The sequence below is a fragment of the Centruroides sculpturatus genome, unplaced genomic scaffold (genome assembly GCF_000671375.1).
Source record: "Centruroides sculpturatus isolate CEXI.00-Female unplaced genomic scaffold, Cexi_2.0 scaffold895, whole genome shotgun sequence".
Taxonomy (NCBI): domain Eukaryota; kingdom Metazoa; phylum Arthropoda; class Arachnida; order Scorpiones; family Buthidae; genus Centruroides; species Centruroides sculpturatus.
In genome coordinates this window covers 80,568-103,230 of record NW_019385364.1, presented here as the reverse complement: position 1 = coordinate 103,230, position 22,663 = coordinate 80,568, and the positions used below count along the sequence as shown (strand labels likewise).

Genomic DNA, 22,663 nt, shown 5'->3' with positions numbered 1-22,663 from the left:
CCTTGTAAGAACATAAAAAAAAATCATAAATAAAGAACTCTTCAATTTATTCATTTGGATTAATGTTTTCTAAACTCCTTTTAATTTTATTGTTAGATCTTTTCCATCAGTTTTGAGTTAAAATTAGAAAAATCACAGTTCAAATGTTTCAAACTATCAAAATGTGAATGAATTTGGTTAAAATGTAAATCAAAATGACACATTCAAACACATTTTCAGTTTAAATATACAGGTATACCTCGCCTTACGTTGGTAATTGGTTCCAGGAAAACGACTTAAGTCGAAAAATGATGTAAGTCGAATTTACTTGTCTCTGAATCTACTTGTCACTAGGAAAAACCATAAATTACTATTCCCAGTTCTGTATTTTATTTATTAATGCATTTTTAATAATATATGGTTAATAAGAATCTATTTTAAGCTTACAAACAAATAAATTTTAGTTTTTAATAGAGTACAGAAAAAAGTAATCTAAATTTACGAATGCATGTACTGTACTGTAAATACAGTACATACTTGTAAATGTATATATTTTAATATGATTTTATGTGCTTTAAACATTTTTCTAGTGATATTACGACTTCAATATTTGTGGCGAACGGACGTAAAGTCGAATAAAATGACTTAAACTTGATTTTTATTTTTCCGTATACTTTTTTGACAAACGACGTATAATCGGGAATGACGTAACTCGAAACGACGTAAGTCGAGGTATACCTGTAATTTATGATTATGCCTCCAAAATAGTTTCATTGTAAGGTTAGATTTAAACATTTAATAATTTTAAAGGTTATCTTAAATATGATAAAGTTTATAAGAATATCCTTGTTGTTTCCTATATTTCATATTTACACGAACTGCTGCAATGTAAAGTTCTACTGTCATAAATGTGCATGTCCTGAAAGCAGGCATAATTAACTTACCCTCTGTCTGTTTAATATCATCATCATTATCTTATGCTTTTGTAAATTTTGTATTTTTAATTAAATCTTGCTGATATTTTTTAATTCTTGCCATAATCAAACTAAAACCAGAATTTAAGAAAATTAATAATATAGATGTCAATATTTAATGGACAATAACAGATAAGCTGATTCTGCCTGCTTTTGATGCAATCCCCCTTAACATGATGATATTTGTATTGCAACAACAGAAGTGAATATGATAAACAGGAAATAAAGAAGAATGTTTTTACATCCTTGTCTATGAGAGTATTTACACTAAAATAACCTATAAAGTTATAAATTATTTAAATATAATCTTGAAAAGCAAAAAACTGTTTGGAAATTTTAATCATAAAATACATTTGAACTGAAGATATTTGAAAAGTTATAAGAAACTGTACAATAAGCAGAAAATACTTAACTTTGATAGAATGAAGTTTAAATTTAAGCATTGATTCTTTGAATTTAAAAATTTAAACTTTATCCTGATGGAGTGATCTGAAAGGAAATTAAAATGACTTTGAGAAAAACTTGATTAGTAAATTATGGACCTTATTTGTATAATTGTTAACAATATGCTTTTAGTATTAAGTTATCTGGAAATTCATATTTTTATAAATTAATTTTAAAAATTGGTTGTAATAGACTTGAAATTTGCTGTATTCTTAGATGCAGATATCATATCTGATTTTAGTTCAAAGGATTTTCTTTCTGATGTAGATAAAGAATATCTGTATTTATGAAAACAGCTACTTAAATTTTGAAATATCTTCCTTTTACATATAAATATAAGAAATAAAAATAATCCATGTAAAGAATTCAGAATATCTGTTAAAATATCCAAGTGACATTCATCATAAATAAAAGGAATGAATTCAGTTAACCAAACTAATCCCATCACAAGAAATAACTTGATATATAGCTTGAATCTGCAAAAGAAATCAATAAATTTGATAAAATTAGATTCATATATAAACCAATACTTTTTCGATTTCAATATATAGTTATATAAAGTATTTAAGAACTAACATTTTAAAAATAATACAGGGTCTTCTAAAAATAATGCTACCATTTTAAATTATTGTAATTATGTTAATTATTATTTGAGTTGTAATGTACAGTACATTAAAACATTGGAAAACTTTCTAAGTTTCACATTTGCCCATTTCAATTTCTCAATCTGTGCACCTTGTGTCACATAGCACACATCCAACCAACATATTCAATCAAATTCATCCTGCGTTGCTACAGCATATCTGTTGTCATTTCTTCCACAAGAGTTACAATTCTAAAGCTCCTTCAGATTACAAATGTTATGCAATGGTGAGTGATTTTGACTGCAAATCATAGAACACAAAATGCCTTTGCTATTGGATTGTCATCATTTTCATTTATGACACATCCTAGAAGTAATAGACAACAAGATGTTTGAATCAGATGGGAGATGAAACTTGGATGGTTAATGTATTGATTGAAGTACATTGCATACTTCTTGGATAATAATTAACATAATTACAGTAATGTAGAAGGTATGGTTGCTGCATGTTCAAATTCTGTGTGTAGCGTCCTTGTAATCCAGAGAAAAGGTTCTTGGTAGACAATCAAACAGCAATTGGTTAGAAAAAATTACAGTTTATTTTGTAAAAATGTGTTTAATTATTCAAATGCATTTCAGGTTGGTTTATGTTTCCAACCCCTCTTCAGTGCTGTTAAAAATACAAAATAGAGTAAGGTTTATAACATTGGTAAATATATTGATATTCGAATTTTCAAAACAAATATTTAAATAACAACATTTTTATTGGAGAAAAAATTGGTCAACTTCTACAACTCCTAGACAAAAAAATTAGAATATTCACCTAACTGAAAGTTTAGTGTAAATTTTCTCATGAACAACACAGAGTACAAAACTTTTTCCAACACTACATAAACAGTGCTTCTGTATACTTATTATATCCATTAATCAGACAAATTAATTTAAATGTTTTTGTTACAAATAGAAACAAAATGACAAAAAAGTACAATAACAGTTTGATCATGACAAAAAATTAGAATATTAGCAAAAACAGCCAGACAAACAGCCATAAATAACTAAACTGTAATGAAAATTTGCATATTTCTGGGCAGAGCAGTATAACAGTACAACATAGGGTGTAAGCATGACATCAGTGACAAAACTTAAGATACTATCATAGCCTTATACAAAGCAGGATGAACACAAAACGAAATTACAAATTATGTAAAATGCTCATAGCCAACAGTCTGAGTACTGAAACAACAAAACCATGTTCAAATTTTAACTAACAAATGCCAGAAATGTGGACATAAACAAGCAACGACTGCAAGAGATTAGAGAAAGTTCAGAAGGATTGTCATGCAAAACCACTTTAAAAGCATTAAACACTTGCATGCACAATGGAGACCAAGGGAAGTGAATGTTAGTAGCCTAACCACATGTTCAAGGTTGCATGACTTGCACATCAACTGCCGTGTTCCCACAACAAAGTCGAATGTCATTGTCTTATGTCTTGATGTAATAATACAATTATTAAACAAAAAATTGATATCCAAACAAAAACATCTGAGATGTAGAAAAATTTCACCAAGTAAAAGCTTATGAAATTTAGACAACAGTCAAAACTTTTTTTAGCAGTTATCCTTTGGTAAAGATAAGCTTGGCACTTCAAAGCAGTACCCACAAGATTTTTAATGTATTATTCTTTTCTACGTTTTTCTTCAAAGCACCAAACTTATCTTTACCAAAGGAAAACTCCTAAAGAAAGTTTTGACTGTCATCTAAATTGTCATAAGTTTTTACTCAGCGAAACTTTTTTACATTCAAACTTTTCCACACATATTACAAGTCTAGAAATATCACAGCTTTACAACAGCAATGTTAAAAATGTTTCTAATTATTACCTTTGGTAACCTCAACTTTAGTATAATGAGTGATCAGTTAATGAACAGTTCGGACAACGAACACTTTCGCAAAAGATTTTTGTGTTTGGACAACAAACACCTCACAGAAAAAACACAAGAAGAAGCTTGACACTGCATTTAAGATTTGTAAAGCTATATTTTAGTGGCATATATGAATGGTTTATGGAATGAGACTTTCACAGTTGTATACATAACCTTTAGCACTAGTTGATTTTTGTTCTCTGAATTTTTGTAAGTGCTTTTCTGAACTTTTTATTTAAAAAACTGATAATATTATGGGACCTAAAAAGAGTGGAGTGTCAAAAACTATATTCACTGTAGAAACTAAGCAGGAGATAATAGCCAAGGTAGAGAGTGGGCAAATGATGTCTGATGTTGCTAGGCAGTATGGCTTCAACAGATCTACAGTAGATACAATCTTAGCTAATCTACAATCTTAGACTGAAGACTTAAGCAGATAAAGGAATAACGAAAATCACATCTGAGAAACAAAGATATGCCATTCATGAAAAAAATGAAGAGATTACTTATAGTTTGTTGTTACATATAAATAAACATAGTAAGAAATTATATAATTTTTTATTTACATTTTGGGGTCTCCAGAACAAATTAATCAAATTTTCACAAAAATCTATGGTAAATCAATAATTGGTTAACAAACAATTCAGGTAGCGAACATTGTCTTTGAATGGATTGTCATTAACTGATTACCCACCACTGTAGTTTTTGTAAAAAAATAAACTAAATTAACAGTTCCTTACTTTAATTTAAGAATATCATATTATTAATTATTATTTAAAAATTTACAAGTGAATTTTCTTAATTATAGATTTAATATGAATATGATTTTCTTAATTATAGATTTAATATGAATATGAAATCTTGAGTGTTGTTAATTTTATATTTCAACCAGCTGTTACCTGCGAATTCGCCCGTGGAGGTTTTGCAAGCAAACTCCATTGATATTCAGTATTTCAACAACCATAGTAATTGTTATATAACACCTACCACCGAGAATGATGAGAATTGCTGTGAATCAAACAAACTATTTTCAATTTGATCAATTTTCTGGAACGTTTACAATTGTTCTATAATCGAACCAATAAGCAATAACAAATTCAAATTTAAAACAGTTCGAACATTTGGTTAAAAAATCGAAATATATAAAAATATTTATAACAATGTCTGAAATGTTATCAATTTAAGGGAAAGTATGGAATCAATTTCAAAAGTCGTTCTTCAGGTTAAGCCTTAATGCTCTCCCTCTCCCCCGCTGGGGAATTTCAAAAAATCCCTTCTTTGTGTGCATTCCCATGGCATACCCTACTAAAACACAGTTAAAAACAAAAAATCACATCTAAAATAGTACATTAGAAGCCATTTTTCCAGTTAAGCCTTAATGCTCCCCCATGGGGGAATTTCGAAAAATCCCTACTTAGTGTGCGTTTTCATGACATCCCCTAACTGTGTACCAAATTTCACCTCTTTAGGTTCAGCAGTTTGCTCTGGGCGATAATGAATCAGTGAGTGAGTCAGTCAGTCAGGACAAGCAATTTTATATACACTAGAGCGTCGGTTTTCCGAATCAATTGGGGACTGGGGTTGTTCGTATAACTGATATTTCAGATAACCGATTTATGTACGAAAAACTAGTTTAATGTATCCGATCTTGAAATTTTTCTCTGTTGCATGTCGCTTTGCGTTGAATTTTCGTAGATGTTAAGCCTAAAGAAGACTATTGTATCATAAAAAATTATTTTTTTATTTTGTACAAACAAAATAAATATATTGAAAAATATAAAAACAATAAAAAATTATACTTCGGATGTTAATTTAGTATCAAAAACGTAAAATATTTGAGTGGCCCAAGACATAGACAAAGATTGAAGCGCCACAGCACTGGTGAAAATTTAAATTTGCCAACTGGAATTCTTTCAGATGATTTACTTTCGGAAAATCGACGCTCTGCTGTATATAGATAAATTATCTATTGCTATAGAAATTTTATAAACTAGAGATAGCTTATCATTTCTATTTATAAATTCATTAGTTTACTTTAAATATAAATGTTTAAAATTAATTACTTACGTATTTCTTCCTTGATTTATTTTCAGAATCTTCGTTGTATTCTTAACTTTTATAAGTGCTTTTGTTGTTAGTATAAACATTACTAAATTAGCAAACAGTATTACACCAACTGGAATGCTTAAATATATAATTGATGCATTTCTTCCTGTTATCCAGCAAGTGTTTTTTCCAATTTTTGGATGAAACTTTTTAGTTACAAATTTGGTATTTTGTATCACAATGATAGGCATTGAAGTCAGTATTGAAGCTATCCATGCATATATTGAATATATACAGTATTTGTTTCCACTAAAAAATTGTGATTTTGGCATCATTGTAGAAAGTGTTTTCCATAAATCGTAGGTCATAACATTTGTCCAATAGAAAGTTGCCATAAATATGAAATAAGTCAAAATTCCTAATGTAATGCAGAAATAATACGGAACATAAGGTTTCAGGTAGAAATCAAGTAGGAGAAGAGAATATGTAGTTCCTAAACAACCAGATAGCGATTTTAAAATTTTCCCATGCAAAGTGTTTAGTTCGGAAATACAATTATATATGATGATGGTGATGATAATACAAATTATGGATAGAATCAAGCTTATAATGATGAATAATTCAAGAGTTTCAGAAAATAAGCAATATTTTTTATTTGTAAAAGTATTACTTATATTGCTCTTGTTTTCATTACTGATTTCCATATTTCTTTTTCTGATAAGTATACAAATTTTTTTCATTAAAATGGATTTTTCTGATTCTTCTTTTGAAAATTATTTCTGTAACTCCTAGCTCATTCTGTAAATATTAAAGCATATAAATTATGAATTAAATTTAAAATATATTTTACAATAATTATATAAAATAAATAATATATAGTGATGCCTTGTACTTCAAATTTAATTTATTCCAGGAGGCCATCCAAACTCTGAATTCTTTGAACTCTGAATCAATTTTTTCCGTTTGGAATAATGGAAAGTAATTTAATCAATTCCCAGACCCATAAACGATACTCATTTCAATTCTCAGATGCCATGGTTAATAAGTAAAGGTTGTATTATGTTGATCAGTAATATTTTGCATATTGCCACAGTTCACTTTTTTCCAAGTACCATGAGACAGTAATTATCATCTCTGTCTATGAATTGGAAGGTCTCCAGTTCGAAATGTTCAAAGACGAATTAGTTTTTTATGTTCACTTTCTAAAAGTTTCGAGAATGTTCTCGTATGTTAACTCACTATCATTTGCATATTTCAAGAATGTTCTCTCATGCTATAAAACTGCAAGCTATCAGATTAAGAATCATTTTTCTTGTACTACGATCTGCAGATTTATTACTGTTCTGTGGATTAATAAACATCCCTTTGGGGTACCAATGACTGGTTGTTGTTCACCTTTCATCTATGCCACAATATTTTTAACAGCTATCCTTACTTTTATAGATGTATGATTTAATTATAACAGTTGTGAAATTTAACACATTATTGCTAATGTGAGATTGTATTGTAAGGAACCAAGTTTGAGCGTTATTTTTTAGTTACTTTTATTTTTGCTTATTATTCTATTTTTGTTTGGGGCTTATGTTTTGTTAGGACGAAGGTTTCCTCACCATTCACTGTAGAAACTTAAAAATAGAAGAGAGACCAACTCACTGACGAGAGAAAAGCGCCATAGGAAAATCTCGCGCACACTTGTGCTCCCGAGCGGAAAAAAGTAAGTCCGTACCGAAAAAGGGGAGGAGATCCCACAAGCACAACTTAGGAAACTTGCTAAACCTAAAAGAATAAAACATCCCGAAAATTGTAAAAAAAATAATGTAAAAGGTTAGCGAGTATTGTCGGAAAATAGGCTGCCAGACAAACAGAAAAAAGTTTTTTAGCAAATAAGTATGTAAATGAGGGGAGCGATCGCACTCAGAATTGTGACGTCACCTCACAGTATAAAGACCGAACCTCAAATGAAGATGGACGAGGTGAGCTTCTGTTAGCAACGAGCGTGGTGAGCTTCGTAGCTACAAACGAAAGAGAGGTGTCCGATAGGATAAAGTAGTTTCAAAGCGATTTTGAATTTATTCAATTTGTGGATCGAAGATTAGAGAAAGTCTTGAGAGTTAAGGAAAAGGTTCCTAGTATATTGAGGTGACGATTAGGATCTTTAATTCATAAGAATTATTGTATATAAGTTAAGTCTTTGAATTTTGTTGAATTCCAAAGGGGAATAGAATTAAGTTAGAAAATAGATTGATTTGAGTTTTGTCAGGTTGATTCTTATTGATTTACATTGAATAAATTGTTATTTGATTTTACTAAATTTTGTATAGTTATTACTAGAAATTTTATTAAATATTAGATTGTTTTTGACTAACATGGTCATTATTTAATTCGGTGCACATTTAAAGTCCAGGCCTGGCACACTAATGCGAATCCGCACCCATTAGGGAACGGCTATTTCCGGCACACAGTTGTGTCGATAATCGTTGTAGAAAGTCGGAAAAATAATATAGTACTTTACAGTATGCTTGGTTTAGAAGTTTTTAAACTTTTTACTTCATATTTTATTTGAATAAAATCAAGTTGAAATGTCTTTGGATAAATACACTCAAACAAACCTTTACATATGCAGCCGTAATTTAATAGATAAATTCAAACGTTTTCGACCATATTCAATGCTCTTTATCAAGAAAAACTGAAAAATCAAACTTCGAACTAAAAATTTGCGTTACCGATACAGGCGTTATTTTTGGAACCTATATGTAAAGGTTTGTTTGAAGGCTGCATATGTAAAGGTTTGTTTGAGTGTATTTAGTTAAGAAATGCAGTCTCTGACGAGTTATGTCTTTGGATAAAAAGCATTTTAGGCATATTATGCTTTATGAGTTTTATAAAGGATATAATGCTGTACAAACAGTAAAACAATGTGTAATGTGTATGAAGAATATGCTCCAAAACTTCATACATGTCAGGAAATTTTAAACTGAAAGACACAAGATATACGGAGCTGTTGATGAAGAAAAATTGCTAGAAGAAATTGCTAAAAATAGACAAATAACATACAATATGTATAATTGAACATATAAAAAATAAAGTGAAATAAGCACTGAAAACACTCAAGCATAACACAAGAGATGCTTTCATAGCAAGAGTAAGAGATGATTTGGGTCCACAACATACAACATTTATGCAGTGAGCACATTTTTTTAATGCACACATAGTTCAAATTTGGAAACAACATTCGAACTTTGGAGTTAGAAGTACAAAGTACCACTGTATAAGAATTATAAATGCAACATATGTTCAATTTAATAGACTAATAACAGAAAAATTATACAGTACTTATCAAAATAAATTAATTATATTTATGATAGATATGATTTATAAATAAATAAAGATTCATGTTGAAGAAATATTTAATAAATATGTTTGAATCACTCATTGACTTTATTAATAAACTTTGCAGAATGGCCTCTCAATATTGAACTTTAATTACATTTATTTTAATACTCATTTTAACACATTTTGTTTTAAACTCCTAGCTCATTCTGTAAATATTAAAGCATGTAAATTAAACTGTGTTATGACATCTGCCCAATAGAAAGTTGCCATAAATATTAAAATTCTTAATAATAGGCTAAATAGATATATTAATTTCCCAGATATTCTGCTTTAACTCTGCCATAGTCCTTGATCAGTTCTCATACATCTTGCTCTTGAGGTATCCCCAAAGAAAGAAATTTGAAGGCATTGAGGTCAGGTAGTCTTGGAGGCAATTCAATGTTCTCTCATTGTGAGGTTTCTCAACTTGGGAACATCTGATTAAAGACTTGCATTGAATTATTCCCAGTATCAGCCGTTGCTACATTCTATTGAAATCAGAGATTTTGGTATTCAACATTACACTAGTACAACTCCAGTTGAAAAAAGCTGTGAAGCATTTTCATATAGTGAGTTAATTTCTTTGAATAAGGAACCTGCCTTCTTCATCTTCAAAGAAATATGGATAAAAGATTCTACACCATACCAAGCAATAACCATAACACTATGTAAAGCTGCACTGAGACTAACATAAATTAAACAATATAATGTAATTTTTTTATCAAATATATTACATATTTGATAAAAAATATATAAGTTCAGAACTTTGTTCCATTTTGAAAATTAATTGAAAGGATTTTAATTATTTGATTTCAGATTTATTTTGTATAGCACCACTTGTCTATTTTATTTAGGTAACCAAAAGCACTGCCAAACTGTCAAATATTGACAGTTTGGTAGTATAAATGACTAACAAATTGTAAGCAGGACTATTGGAAGGAAAACTGGAGATTCTTCACTGGGAATAAAGAAAATTTAGAGCCTTTAATGGTTACCCTATAAATGAATATTATTTTTACAAAAAGAAAAGAAAATTTTTAAGACTGCTTTTTATTAATTAATAAAGAAATATTCAACATATTTCATTTGTTCAAAAAACAAAAATGGCAAAAGAGGACTGCTCTAAGCCAAGGCCCCATACAAGCTCTCACTGATCCTGATTGTAAAATAAATTCTGTTCTTTTGTAAAGACCAATCCAGAGTTGTGGGAGAAAGTGTGGGCTGATTACATGGATTTAAATCTAAAATAAGCAAAGTTTTTCAAATAAAGATTAAGTCAGAATCTGAATGTAATTTTAGTAATTGTGTGTCTGCTCAGAGGTTTCAGTGCCAAATCAAATATACATTTAGACAACTCTATTTAAAATTTATTTTGTATTACAAGTACAATCTATATATTAACAGGACTTATTATACTGGAATTATGGATGCAGATATTTAGTCTTACAGTTCAAAAATAATGTTCTTTATTTAGTTCACCTGTTAACCAACAGGTGAACTAAATAAAGAACATTATTTTTGAACTGTAAGACTAAAAATCTGCATCCATAATTCCAGTATAATAAGTCCTGTTAATATATAGATTGTACTTGTAATACAAAATAAATTTTAAATAGAGTTATAAAAAAAAGGACAAAAAGGCATATTAATTAATTATACATTTAGACAGTTCACTAGCTTGCCATCATGCAAAGTGATGATTAACTAATCTGATTGTTAGCATTCTTGATATTGCACTAATATACTGAGTGATAGTATTGTGACTTTATTTCAGAACAGAATTCTATAAATTCCCTGTTTTGTTTGGTTTGATTACCTGACAACAAGATTTATTTATCCCAAATATTAGCCGTCATTTATTACTTTCAAATTTGTATTCTAATTAAAAGTATTAACACTTAAAAGATTTTGGTCTTTCATCTTATTTATTGTTAATTTTGATTCTCAAGTGTTTTCATGTCAGTATTTTTGGATACTGATTCATGAAAATATAGTAAATCCATATTCATGAAATAGAATTAAAAATAACTACACTTTACCAACCTTTAATATGCAGTCTATTTTATTAATGTAATCTAACATTTTTGGTCAATTTGGTAGTTATTTTTTTGAAAGTGCAGTTCAAGAAGAGTGTAGAATTAAAAATATCATAACTAGGGGACTTTGCTCCTCTGGCCTCTGTATATGCATTCCAACGCCAAGCTCACTTCATCCACTTGTTTTAAATAACCATAGAATATTCATAAGAAAAATTTCAATATGTATATTTGTGTATATACTTAAGACAAATGAAAAGAATTGAACAATTCTGAATAAGGATTTGATAACATATGCTATGTTCAAATATCCATTTTAAAATGCATCACTGCACTCAAATGAATTTATAAAATCTTTTTATTCAAACTACATAAAAAGCTTTTTTCCTGATTTTCTTCAAAGTTGAACATAGAACAACAATCAGATTTCAGAACCAAAAAAGTTTTGTTCAAAAATCTGAACAGAATTTTTGAAAAAAATCAGTTGAACATTATAATTTTTTGAAAGTTCCACAGAAAAATGTTCTAATTCCATGGTTACATGATTTTCTTTTGCTTGTTCACCTCATCCACTTGTCCCTGACCTAGACTATTCATAACAAAAATTTTATGGCTAAAAAGTGAACACAAGTAGAGCTCTCTTGTTCCAATTTTAGATTCAAACCATTGTTATTGTTGACCATTTCAAAAAGTCTTGAATTTTGATTGTTCCTCCAAATTATGAACACATCATCCACTTATTTTTTGTATAATATTATGTCTTCTGTGAAATATCTGAGGATATTTCTCTCAAGCTTACAAAGTATAAGTTTTCATAAGAGTCCTGACATTGGATCGAGACATCCTACTTGCTTTGCTGGATCATGCTATAGATTTCGTTCACTTATTCAAAAATTTTGTGGCAACAAATCACCAATTTCCAGTGCCATTGTTTCTAGTTTTTCTATGACAGGAAAAGGTGTCATGACAATTTTAAGCTAAGCAGTTCATGTATGTACTGTAGAGTAGATATTGTAACTTGATACTTTACTCATAATTTCTTTACTGACAAATATAATTTTAATTATATTGTTTGTTTTAGGCATAAAGTAAATCATAAACTAATGAAAATTTGGTGTTTATATTTAAAAATAATAACTATTTTGAATAAAATTATCATTGATAGGATATATTTTATATTTACCATTTTTTATATCAATTTTATATTTAAAATCTGTATACATAGTTCACCAACTAAATAAACATTTTAGGAACAAGCATACCATACAACAAACAAAAAACATACAAATATAATACAAATGTTAAAAGCCCTAAGGACATTAAAAACTATTTTTTCTATATGAAAATCAGTATTTTTATTTGCTTTATTTGAAATAAAATAATAATAATAATAATAATAATAGAATATTTGCTATGCTTGAAACAAATGCTAATTTTATAGAATAATAATTTGTGTTACTTGTTTCCAGTTCTATGTTCTATAAAAAAAATACTGTTTTATAACAAATGAAAATATTAAACTAATTATAATAAACATTAATTAATTAATATATAAATATTTACAAAAATTACATGTATAAATTATATTTAATTTATGTTAATGAATGACAGAAAATTGCTATTTAAAAGTTCTACTTAAGAAATGTTTATAGATAATTGCTCTAATTATATCCAAAATCTTAAAGGAAAGATATGCAAAAGTGCACTTTCAGTTTCTGAAAATTTAACTTACAAATTTTAAATACTAACTGTTTAACTGATTACTAAATGGTAAATTACTATATTTATTTTCAAACAATATGTAAAAATTCCACAGTAAACTAACTATTGGTAAAAGTTAAACAAACTACATTTAATGAAGGAATAGTCTATTAATGTAATATGAAATAATTACATTAATATTCTATAATAGAAAAATGCAACTAAATATTAAAACAAAACTATTTATTTTTAAAAATAATTAATATTAAAAGTATCAAGAAATATTGACCTACTGCTCCAATTTGTCATAATCATTTAATGTAGTTTGAAATCAAATATATAACTTATCAAATATTGAAAGGAAGTTATATATCAAAACTATAAATTAGTTTTTCAATGTTTTCCTTTCCATAAAGGAAATACTTTTCACTGAAATTATTTGATAAGAAGTCTTTAGATATTTAATTAGAACTTTATTTTGGTTCAAGTTTTTTGACAGAGCACTTTGCCTTCACAATACATTAATAATTTTCTGAATGCTGTTATAATAAATTTTATAACAGCATCAAGTATATTATGATGTTTTATCTAGAAAGTCAATACATCAATTAGTTATATTACATCTGAAGTAGTAATAAAGTAGAAATATGTATTGCTTTAGTTTTTTCCAGATTTTGTAGGATTCATATAAGTATGATTTTTCTCATAATATGGAGATAAAATACAAGCAATAAAATACAAATTGAAACAATAAAAATATATTTACATTTATAACTCATTTTATAAAGCAGAAGTTCCATCCTTTTTGCTATGAACCACTGAAGGATCAATCAATTTAACTGGAGATTAATCAATTATGAGGGGTTTTTAATAAAAGTTAAACAGACTACATTTAATGAAGGAGTTGGTGGACAAATTTACTTTTGCTTATTTTAAAACGTAATATTTAATAATAATAACAGTAAATCTGAAAATCCAAATGTCAAAAATCTGGATTTAGCCATCAAAAAATTAATATCTGTGCCAAGTGAAAAAAGTCACTGAATGACTATATATACAGGAATCAGAGTTGCCAATTTTCAGGGTTGATTTTTCCATCCCCAAATACCCATAATAATTCTGAATGTTTTGTTTGAAAGATAACACTAGTTTACAGCCATTTTTGTGACTGTGGGAAAAAGGTTCTTTTTTTTGTTAATTCCTATGCACTGAACACAAAAATTAAGTTAAAAATTCTCTGGCACATAAGGTTTTTGAGTTGTGATCTTACAGATGCAGAGACTTGATGTTAAAATACAGATATGGTAGAACCTTATTTTAATGGATTGCTTGGGCTAACGAAATTCATCCATTATATCACAGACAATGAATTTTCCACAAACCTTGGAAAACATTTGATGATCAAAAAAATTCCATTTTCCAAACCAACAACTACCTACAATTAACCATTAACCGGTGCGAAATTCTTTAAAATCGGCGAACGTTTTCAATTCCCCTCCTGGGATCTTCTTCAGGCTTACTTCTTTATAGCTTTCGTTATAACCGGATTCTTTAATTCGAATGTTTTTGAAAAAATACGTAACGTGCCATTTTTCGAAAAAATTTCCGAAAACGGAAGGAATCCACGTGTTATTTCAAATGTAATTTTCTACCAATGGGGAATCGTTGAAATAACACGTGGATTCCTTCCGTTTTCGGAAATTTTTTCGAAAAATGGCACGTTACATATTTTTTCAAAAACATTCGAATTAAAGAATCCGGTTATAACGAAAGCTATAAAGAAGTAAGCCTGAAGAAGATCCCAGGAGGGGAATTGAAAACGTTCGCCGATTTTAAAGAATTTCGCACCAGTTAATGGTTAATTGTAGGTAGTTGTTGGTTTGGAGTATATACAACCCGGTGTGGTGAGAAAGCACATTAATTAAATTCCATTTTTTACCCTCTATACATAAGAAATACCTGTACCTGAAATTATTCAGTCTCTCAAGATCTCTCTATTTTATTCTACAGAAACACATGTTACAAGATCATATATTATGTCATACATGTGTACGAGAAAGCTAATAGAAACTGTATCTACTGTTATACACAAAGAGGCAGATTACATAAGCTTGTTAGCATTAACTTGACTTCACAATTTGTTAAAAATTGTCCATCTTGGTTTATTTTGATGCCACCTTTCTGCCTTTCAAATACAACAACCACTTGGTATTAGCAATGTCGTGTACTTTACAGTCTATTCTTTTATAAATAATCTCATCAATACACACTGTAAAATATATGACTTATTCCGGACTCAAAACCAAACCAGTGCTTATTTCTGAAATAAGCACTGTTTTGGTTTCGAGTCTGAAGTAAGTCCTATTCTTTTATGCTGAGATTTACTGAGATTTATCAGGAAGATCTTCATGACTTGGAAGAACTCAATGGCTTTACTAAATTTCAGCACTACACTTGGACCAGCATCAGAATGTTCTGTAGTTGGCTTCTGCTCAATTGTATTAGTTTTCTGACTCTCTTCATACAATTCTTTTATTGTACATATCAGCAATATAACAAGTGCATCATCAAACTCTACAACTTCCTGGAAACACCCAAATATTGATTAAAAGTTGAAAAAACACAAAGTTTACAATTGATGGAGCTAGAAAAATATTTTGAGTTACAGATACAGTAAAAGTAGGATGTTTTCAATGGCACCTCCATTGTTGATGTTCTTTTGATCTTGTGGTGGTGGTGGTGTTTTAACATTCATTCAGAATTTTAATTTCAAAAATATAATTAATGCATTTTGTTTTAATTAATGTAGTGATTCTGTAAATTAAATTTTGAATCTTTATAAGTATATATGTGAAGTAGTGGCCTGAACTTGAATTACAAATATACATATATGAAAATCCAGAGTCTGGCTCAAATTAATCCAGATTTTCAACACCATTAACCACTTGACAGTGAGGGACAGATATATCCGTCCAGGGCAATTGTGTGGCAGTGGTGAGGGACGGATATATCCGTTAAATTCTTTTGGGGTATTGCCAAAAACTACCACGAAAAAAAAATTCCACATAAAAAATGAATTATGTAAGAATAAAAAAAGCTTTTTCTTTACTAGACATAACTGTTTACAAAATCTTTTTCCAGAAGGCTAATGAGAAAAAACATGTCGAAGAATACTTTAAAAATTTTCCATGTTTATTCTCCACTACTTTGGGATAGCACCATACCTGACTATTTTGGGATTGCACCACTGTTGAAAGATTAAAATTTAAAGATACAGTGGTACCTCAGGATACGAAATTAATCCGTTCCGAAACTGAGATCGTATCATGAAAATGTCGTAAGGTGGATCATCTTTTCCCATACGATTACATGTAAAACCAAATAATTCGTTCCAACGCGAAAAACATACTCAAATTAAAGCCAAGTAATACATTTAAAAAAATAACTGTAGTAAGAAAAACAAATGAAAAATGCGAACTAATGTAACGTCGTATGGTGAGTTTTTGTTCGTATCGTGGAGCAAAAATATGTTCGAATTTCATGTCGTATCCTGAAAATTTCGTATGCTGGGGCGTTCGTAACCTGAGGTACCACTGTAATTTCAGTTATAGTAAAGTAAGTTATGTCAAAAAATTTTGATTAAGCTTAATAAAAAAAAATCTATTATTATTAATGCTCATCTGAGTTGTTGTTTATATATTTTATTCTTATTTTGTATTGATGTAGAAAGGGGTTGATAAATTAAATCAGAATTTGGAAAGAACTTTAGTATCTACAAGCAAAAAAATGATTGACAAGTATAGTAGAGCATTGATTATCTGAATGTCGATCAACCGAAACATCAATTAATCGAAAGCTTTTTGGTCAGCAAATTTAAATTTCTGCTAGTGTTGTGGCATTGCAATCTTTGGCTATGTCTTGGGATACTCCAATATTATTTTTGTTGGTGTATTTGTTTTAGCTGGCAGCACTGGTGTGACCGTGAGAGGGTACTTAAGGACATGCCAGGATTTGAACAAATTTCAACATGGGATAGGTTAATATATTTTTCGTACATAATCGGTTATCTGAAAAATCGATTATCCGAATCAACTAGGGATTGGGGTTGTTCGGAAAATCGATGTTCTACTATACTGTTATTAAGTTTTTATACTTAATAACAGTAATTCAGTATTAGTTTATTCTGTTTTAACCTAGATGTAATAAATTGATAAAATAAATTTTATCATCAATTTTAAAAGTTGGATTTCATTATAAATCCAATATTTAAAACAGATACTATTCTAATCTAATTTTTAGAAGAATGTTTTATTTTTATCACATGATTTGCAATTTGTTATATTTTAACAATAATAAATACAATATTTTTATAATTATTATTAATGTTTATATTTTGTTAATGTAGGAGAGAATCTGCAACAGCAGCAAGTTCTAGAGGATATGAAAAATAAAATTATTTTTATGGTATTACAATTTATTTCATTCTGTTATTTGAAATTTCTGTATACAGTAGAACCCCAATTATCCAAGTAAATGTAGACCAATGCTTCCTTGGCTAACTGAAAACTTAGATAAAACAGACAAATAAGGTCATTTTAGATTAAAAATTGTGAATTAAATAATTAAGAAAATTCTGGAAGAAACTAATCTGCCCAGAGGGGACTCAAACCTGCAACTTCTGCTTATCATGTAGGTGCCTTGCCAATTACACTACCCGAGCCTTCGAGGTAGTGTAATTGGCAAGGCGTCTGCACAGCAAAAATTATGAATATAATAGATTTTTATGGTATCACTTTTAAGATTCTTTTAATACGTAAGTGAGTGTAATAAGAAAAGCATTTTTTACATTGCTTATTATACTGTTAATACAGTTATATTTTCAAAGGATGACAATAAAATGAATTCAGCCATTCATGTAACAAAAATATAAGATCAACATTTATTTAGTTTCACACAAGTTTATTACTATAACATGTACTGTACAATGAGAAAACACATTCATTTCAAAGTGTACAGTACATAAACCACTGCTGCAGTTCTGACTCAAATAGTTCCACATTCTCTTCAAACATTGAATTTCTATATCCCAACTGCAATTTGACACCATTTGGTGTTTACATTCATTCCACTATAGATTGACACAACTCCTTTTACCAAAGATCACTGTCCTTTCTTTCTCTCCCCAAAACCAAAGTCACAACTTTGAATCCAATGAACCATTCCCAAACTTTGAATCTAACATTCTAAACTAACCATTTATTTCCCCTAACTTCTCTTCAAATTTTCAAAGTGCTTCAATTCTTGTTCTGTGTTTGACTCTCTGAACACTTTATAATTTAAATCTTAAATTTACTTAAATGGAATTGTACAAAATTGTTTCCTGATCATAACAAATACAGACAAAAATTTAAGATATTTAAGAATAAAAATATGTATTATTTTAGCTACACTTTAATATGAACAGTTTGTCTTATATTGAAGTTGGCTCACCAGTGGCTGCATGGATTTTCCAGGTTTTCTTCATGTTTGTAATACTAATCATGAATAGAAGGTCCTCTTGCTAGACATTCTTTTTTGGCAGATTGTCCATGTGTTGTGTTGCTATATCCCGTCAAATCACATCAAAGTTAAAATGAGTAATAGAAACAAATAACTTTGTAATGTATGTTACTGTTTTGAATTAAAAAGTTCAAAACAGTAATATACATTACAAAGCATTTTATATAAAAGTATTTTTATTTGTACTTGGTAAGTTTAAAGTATTTTGTTTTTGTTAATTATTGTACATTTATATTGTTAGTGTACATTTATATCTGGCAACACTTGAAAAGTTGTTAGTCGTCAGAGTTTCGTCTGGTTGTAAAGTTGTAAATAAGTTCTGTTAGTTATTAAAGTTAAGTATTAAAAGAATAAGACAAAAGTAAAGGTAATGCTTTATTTTTTTGTCTTAACAGTTTATAGCAGTTTCTCCCTTTGCTGTAATATTCTGCAAGTGCCTCAGTACAGTGGGAATTAAACTTATTATAGTAATTATGCACTTTTTGTATTCATGACAAAGCTTTTCTGAATAATAGAAAAGCACTGTATTAATTTACAGGTTTGCCTCAGATAATGTGGAACCTCATTTAATCGGGACTTGTATAATCAAGGTTTTACTGTATATATAACTATTTCTATATACAGGGTGGGCCAGCGAAAACGAAACGGCAGAGTTATCGTGTTCGTCCAAGCGAATTGCTCGGACAGATCAATTTTATTCTCAAGGGGGAATATTTTTTCCTTGCATGGGCGATCCAGCTTAAAAGGTTTTTTTATGTTTGTTAATAGTTTGTGTTACTTTTTTTCCGAAATAAATGTTTGTTTAGTTAATAAAAAAATGAATGAGTTTTTAAAATTTTTTGTTGTCTGTTGTATTCAGAATCGTGAAAACTTTATTGCAGAAGATGTCCCCTTGAGAATAAAATCGACCTGTCCGAGCGATTTACTTGGACGAACACAATAACTCTGCCATTTTGTTTTCGATGGCCCACCCTGTATATATATATAATATATAATAAATTTGTTCAATTTCTAAAAAGAACTTTAAAAATTCTGTATAACTAGGCCTATTTAAATATAGAATTTATTTTAAAATTAAAAGATGATAATTTAAAAGTAACTGAAAGTTTTAGCATATATTATTAATTATTTTAACTTTTCTGATTTCAGATGTAATATACAAATACATTATTTTTATCTTGTTTCTGTATCCATGAACAATAATATAAATGCAAATACAAATGAAAGAATCTTGATATAAAACCTCTCTATTTTAAATAATTTATTTATTTATAATTTATGTTGGACTGAACATTTGGAGTAGGGTTTTTGTGTGTAGGGTTTTAATGCCAAACTTTTATTTAATTTGTTTAGAAAGTTCAGTTCAATGGCGAGCACAAGTTCAAAACAAAAGCATAAAATGCTGACTCTAAAAGATAAATGGGACATTATTAAGAAGTGCAAGTGTGGTGAAACTTTGACTGTGATAGCTAGATTCTGTGATTTGAATGTATGTCTCTTTAATCCGAATAAATAAATAAATTCGGTAGACTTCCTCTCAGCTAATAGCGATGAGGAAGTCTACCGGATTTATTTATTTATTCGGATTAAAGACATATACATTCAAATTATGTATATAACAGCTACCACATCTGACATTGAGTAGATTCTATGATATTGGACGAGCTACAGTCTATGACATTATAAAAAACAAAGACAAAATGAAAAAATTTATGAAATCTGTAGAGGATGATTCTAGGGACAGAAAAACCCTTAAAATGAGTGAATTCCCTGAAGTTGAAGAAGCTCTGCACATCTGGTTTAAGCAACAATGAAGCAGACATGCTCCTGTTTCAAGTGACATTTTAAAAATTAAAGTTCAATTTTTTTTTATCAGGAATTGACAAAGAAAACTGATTTTTGTGCTAGTCACAGCTGGTTTAAAAACTTCGAAAAATGGTAAGGAATACGTTTTTGCAGATGAGTCTGAGGTGTCTGAATTTATTCAGAATTTAATCAAGAAGATCACTGAATTAGACCTAACTCTTGAACAACTTTATAACGCCGATGAAACTGGTCTAAACTGGCGGCAACTTCCAACAAAGACATTTGTCACTCCAGAAGAAAAAAAGTTTCTGGTAGAAAACTTCAGAAAGAATGTATCACTCATGGTATGCATGAATGCACAAGTTAAAACTGCTAGTTGTGGGTACATCCAAAAAACCTCACGCCCTCAAAAGTGTTAAAATATTGACGCTACCAGTTACATATATGTGCCAAAGCCGTGCCTGGGTGACAAAAGAAATTTTTTTGGATTGGTACAAGAACAGCTTTGTCCTGCAAGTTAAAGATGAGCTAAGAAAAAAGAAACTGCCAGTGAAAGCCCTCCTCTTGTTAGACAATGCTCCAGAATATCCTGATAAGGACGAATTAAAAATCAAAACTGCCGATGGATATATCGAGGCAATGTACTTACCGAAAAATACTACGGCATTGATTCAGCCCATGGATCAAAACATTATCAAAACTCTCAAGACACACTACAAGAAGTGACTCCTTGTGGATATTGTCAGTCAATCTAATGCTGACATCACATCAATTTTGAAAAAGTTTAACATCAAAGATGTGATTATCATTGCTGCGTTTGCCTGGTAGCAACTCAAACCTACTGCATTGATTAAATTGTGGAAAAATATTTGGCCCGGTAACCCACTCCTTCCAATAGAAGTTGACAAAGAATCCAACGACCAATCTCTGCAAGTTGTACTATATGCTGCCCTTCAAATTTGCAACGAATTGACTAATTCATCAGAATCAAGTGAAACTTTACAAAGGTGGATTTTAGATGATGATCTCGATGCTGACTTAACAGATGAAGAAATAATTAAGAAAATGACAGAATCTGATGGAGATGTGATCCAGGAAGCACAGGAAGAAAAATCTTTCATTGTCAACTGTAATGATGCTGTGTTGGCTGCAAACACTTTGATGTGTTGGTGCGAGGAGAGAGCATATGACTTTGAGAAAATTTTGATGTTACAGCAGATACAAGAACAAGCAATGACAGACTGTCTAAACAAGAAAAAGCAAAAGACAAGCAAAGATTTCTTCAAAGTGTGAGCACAGTATGTACATATTTACATATGTACTGTACATACTGTGCTCACACTTTGTACAATATGTACATAATTAATCTACCTACATTGTGACATTTAGTTATAATTTTTATAAATTACTGTATGTACTATATTATTTATGCCTATATATACTGTATGTAGTACATTTATTGGCTTCCACATTTCTTTTAATAAACATGTTTTAATTAACCGAAATGGCTGTTTTATTTCCATATTAACCTGGGCAGCATTTTACTCATAAAATGTAGTAATATTGTAGGCTACTGCTAGCAAAACAATGCCAAATATGTAATCACTTTCAGTAATCCAGACACTTTTGGTAATCTGACATCCTGTTGGTCCCATACCTGTCAGATTATCAAGAAGGGACAACTGTAATTTGTGTCTGATTGCAAGTTCTTGGTGTATTATATTTGCTACTTGATTATGTCTATGTAAATAATATGTCTGTGCCAAGAGCTTGCAACCAGAAGTGATATTTTGTATAATTTCTGGCATGATGTGACATTTTATTATTATTATTATGTTGGGTTTTGTGAGTTATACTCGGTTATTTCACACCGGTGGCTGTGTACTATGCTGGACCAAAGTCAAGGCATAGGAACCAAAACAAAACTAAAATTAAATAAGTGTGTCAGTGTGTGTGTCTGTATTCAGGAATTTCCTAACAATGTGGCATGTGTTCAATATAGTGGCCTTCTGTAGTGTTATGTATGTATTTCTACTCAATTCTAATGTTTCCAGGCTTTTGTGTAGTGTACGTGGTATCACACCTGTACAGGAGAGAACGATAGGTACAATAGGCACCCTATCCATTCTCCACAGATGCCTTATTTCCTGGGCGAGTTCTGTGTACTTGCTAATTTTTTCAGTGCATGTGTTTTGTACATTGTGAGTGTTTGGAATGGCTATGTCTATAATGTATGTG

General features: G+C 29.6%; 2 protein-coding genes across 3 annotated transcripts in view; one reads left to right on the top strand and one right to left on the bottom strand.

Moving 5' to 3' along the window:
• Positions 1–22,663, top strand: part of LOC111638156 (vacuolar protein sorting-associated protein 37A-like) — a 99,411-nt gene that overhangs the window by 51,540 nt on the left and 25,208 nt on the right. The window contains exon 6 of the mRNA XM_023383803.1: positions 17,466–17,524. Coding sequence (XP_023239571.1) covers positions 17,466–17,524 — 59 coding nt within the window. The remainder of the gene's footprint in view (positions 1–17,465; positions 17,525–22,663) is intronic.
• On the bottom strand, positions 609–13,384 carry LOC111638155 (G-protein coupled receptor Mth-like). 2 transcript variants are annotated; one of them, XM_023383802.1, is made up of 3 exons: positions 13,354–13,384; positions 5,973–6,749; positions 609–1,873 (listed from the first exon to the last, which is right to left on the bottom strand). In XM_023383802.1, exons 2-3 carry the CDS (start codon positions 6,689–6,691, stop codon positions 1,570–1,572), a joined length of 1,023 nt encoding a protein of 340 aa, XP_023239570.1. In that variant the 5' UTR covers positions 6,692–6,749; positions 13,354–13,384; the 3' UTR covers positions 609–1,569. The 2 variants fall into 2 exon arrangements, with proteins under 2 accessions (XP_023239570.1, XP_023239569.1); XM_023383801.1 differs by having other exon boundaries at positions 13,350–13,374.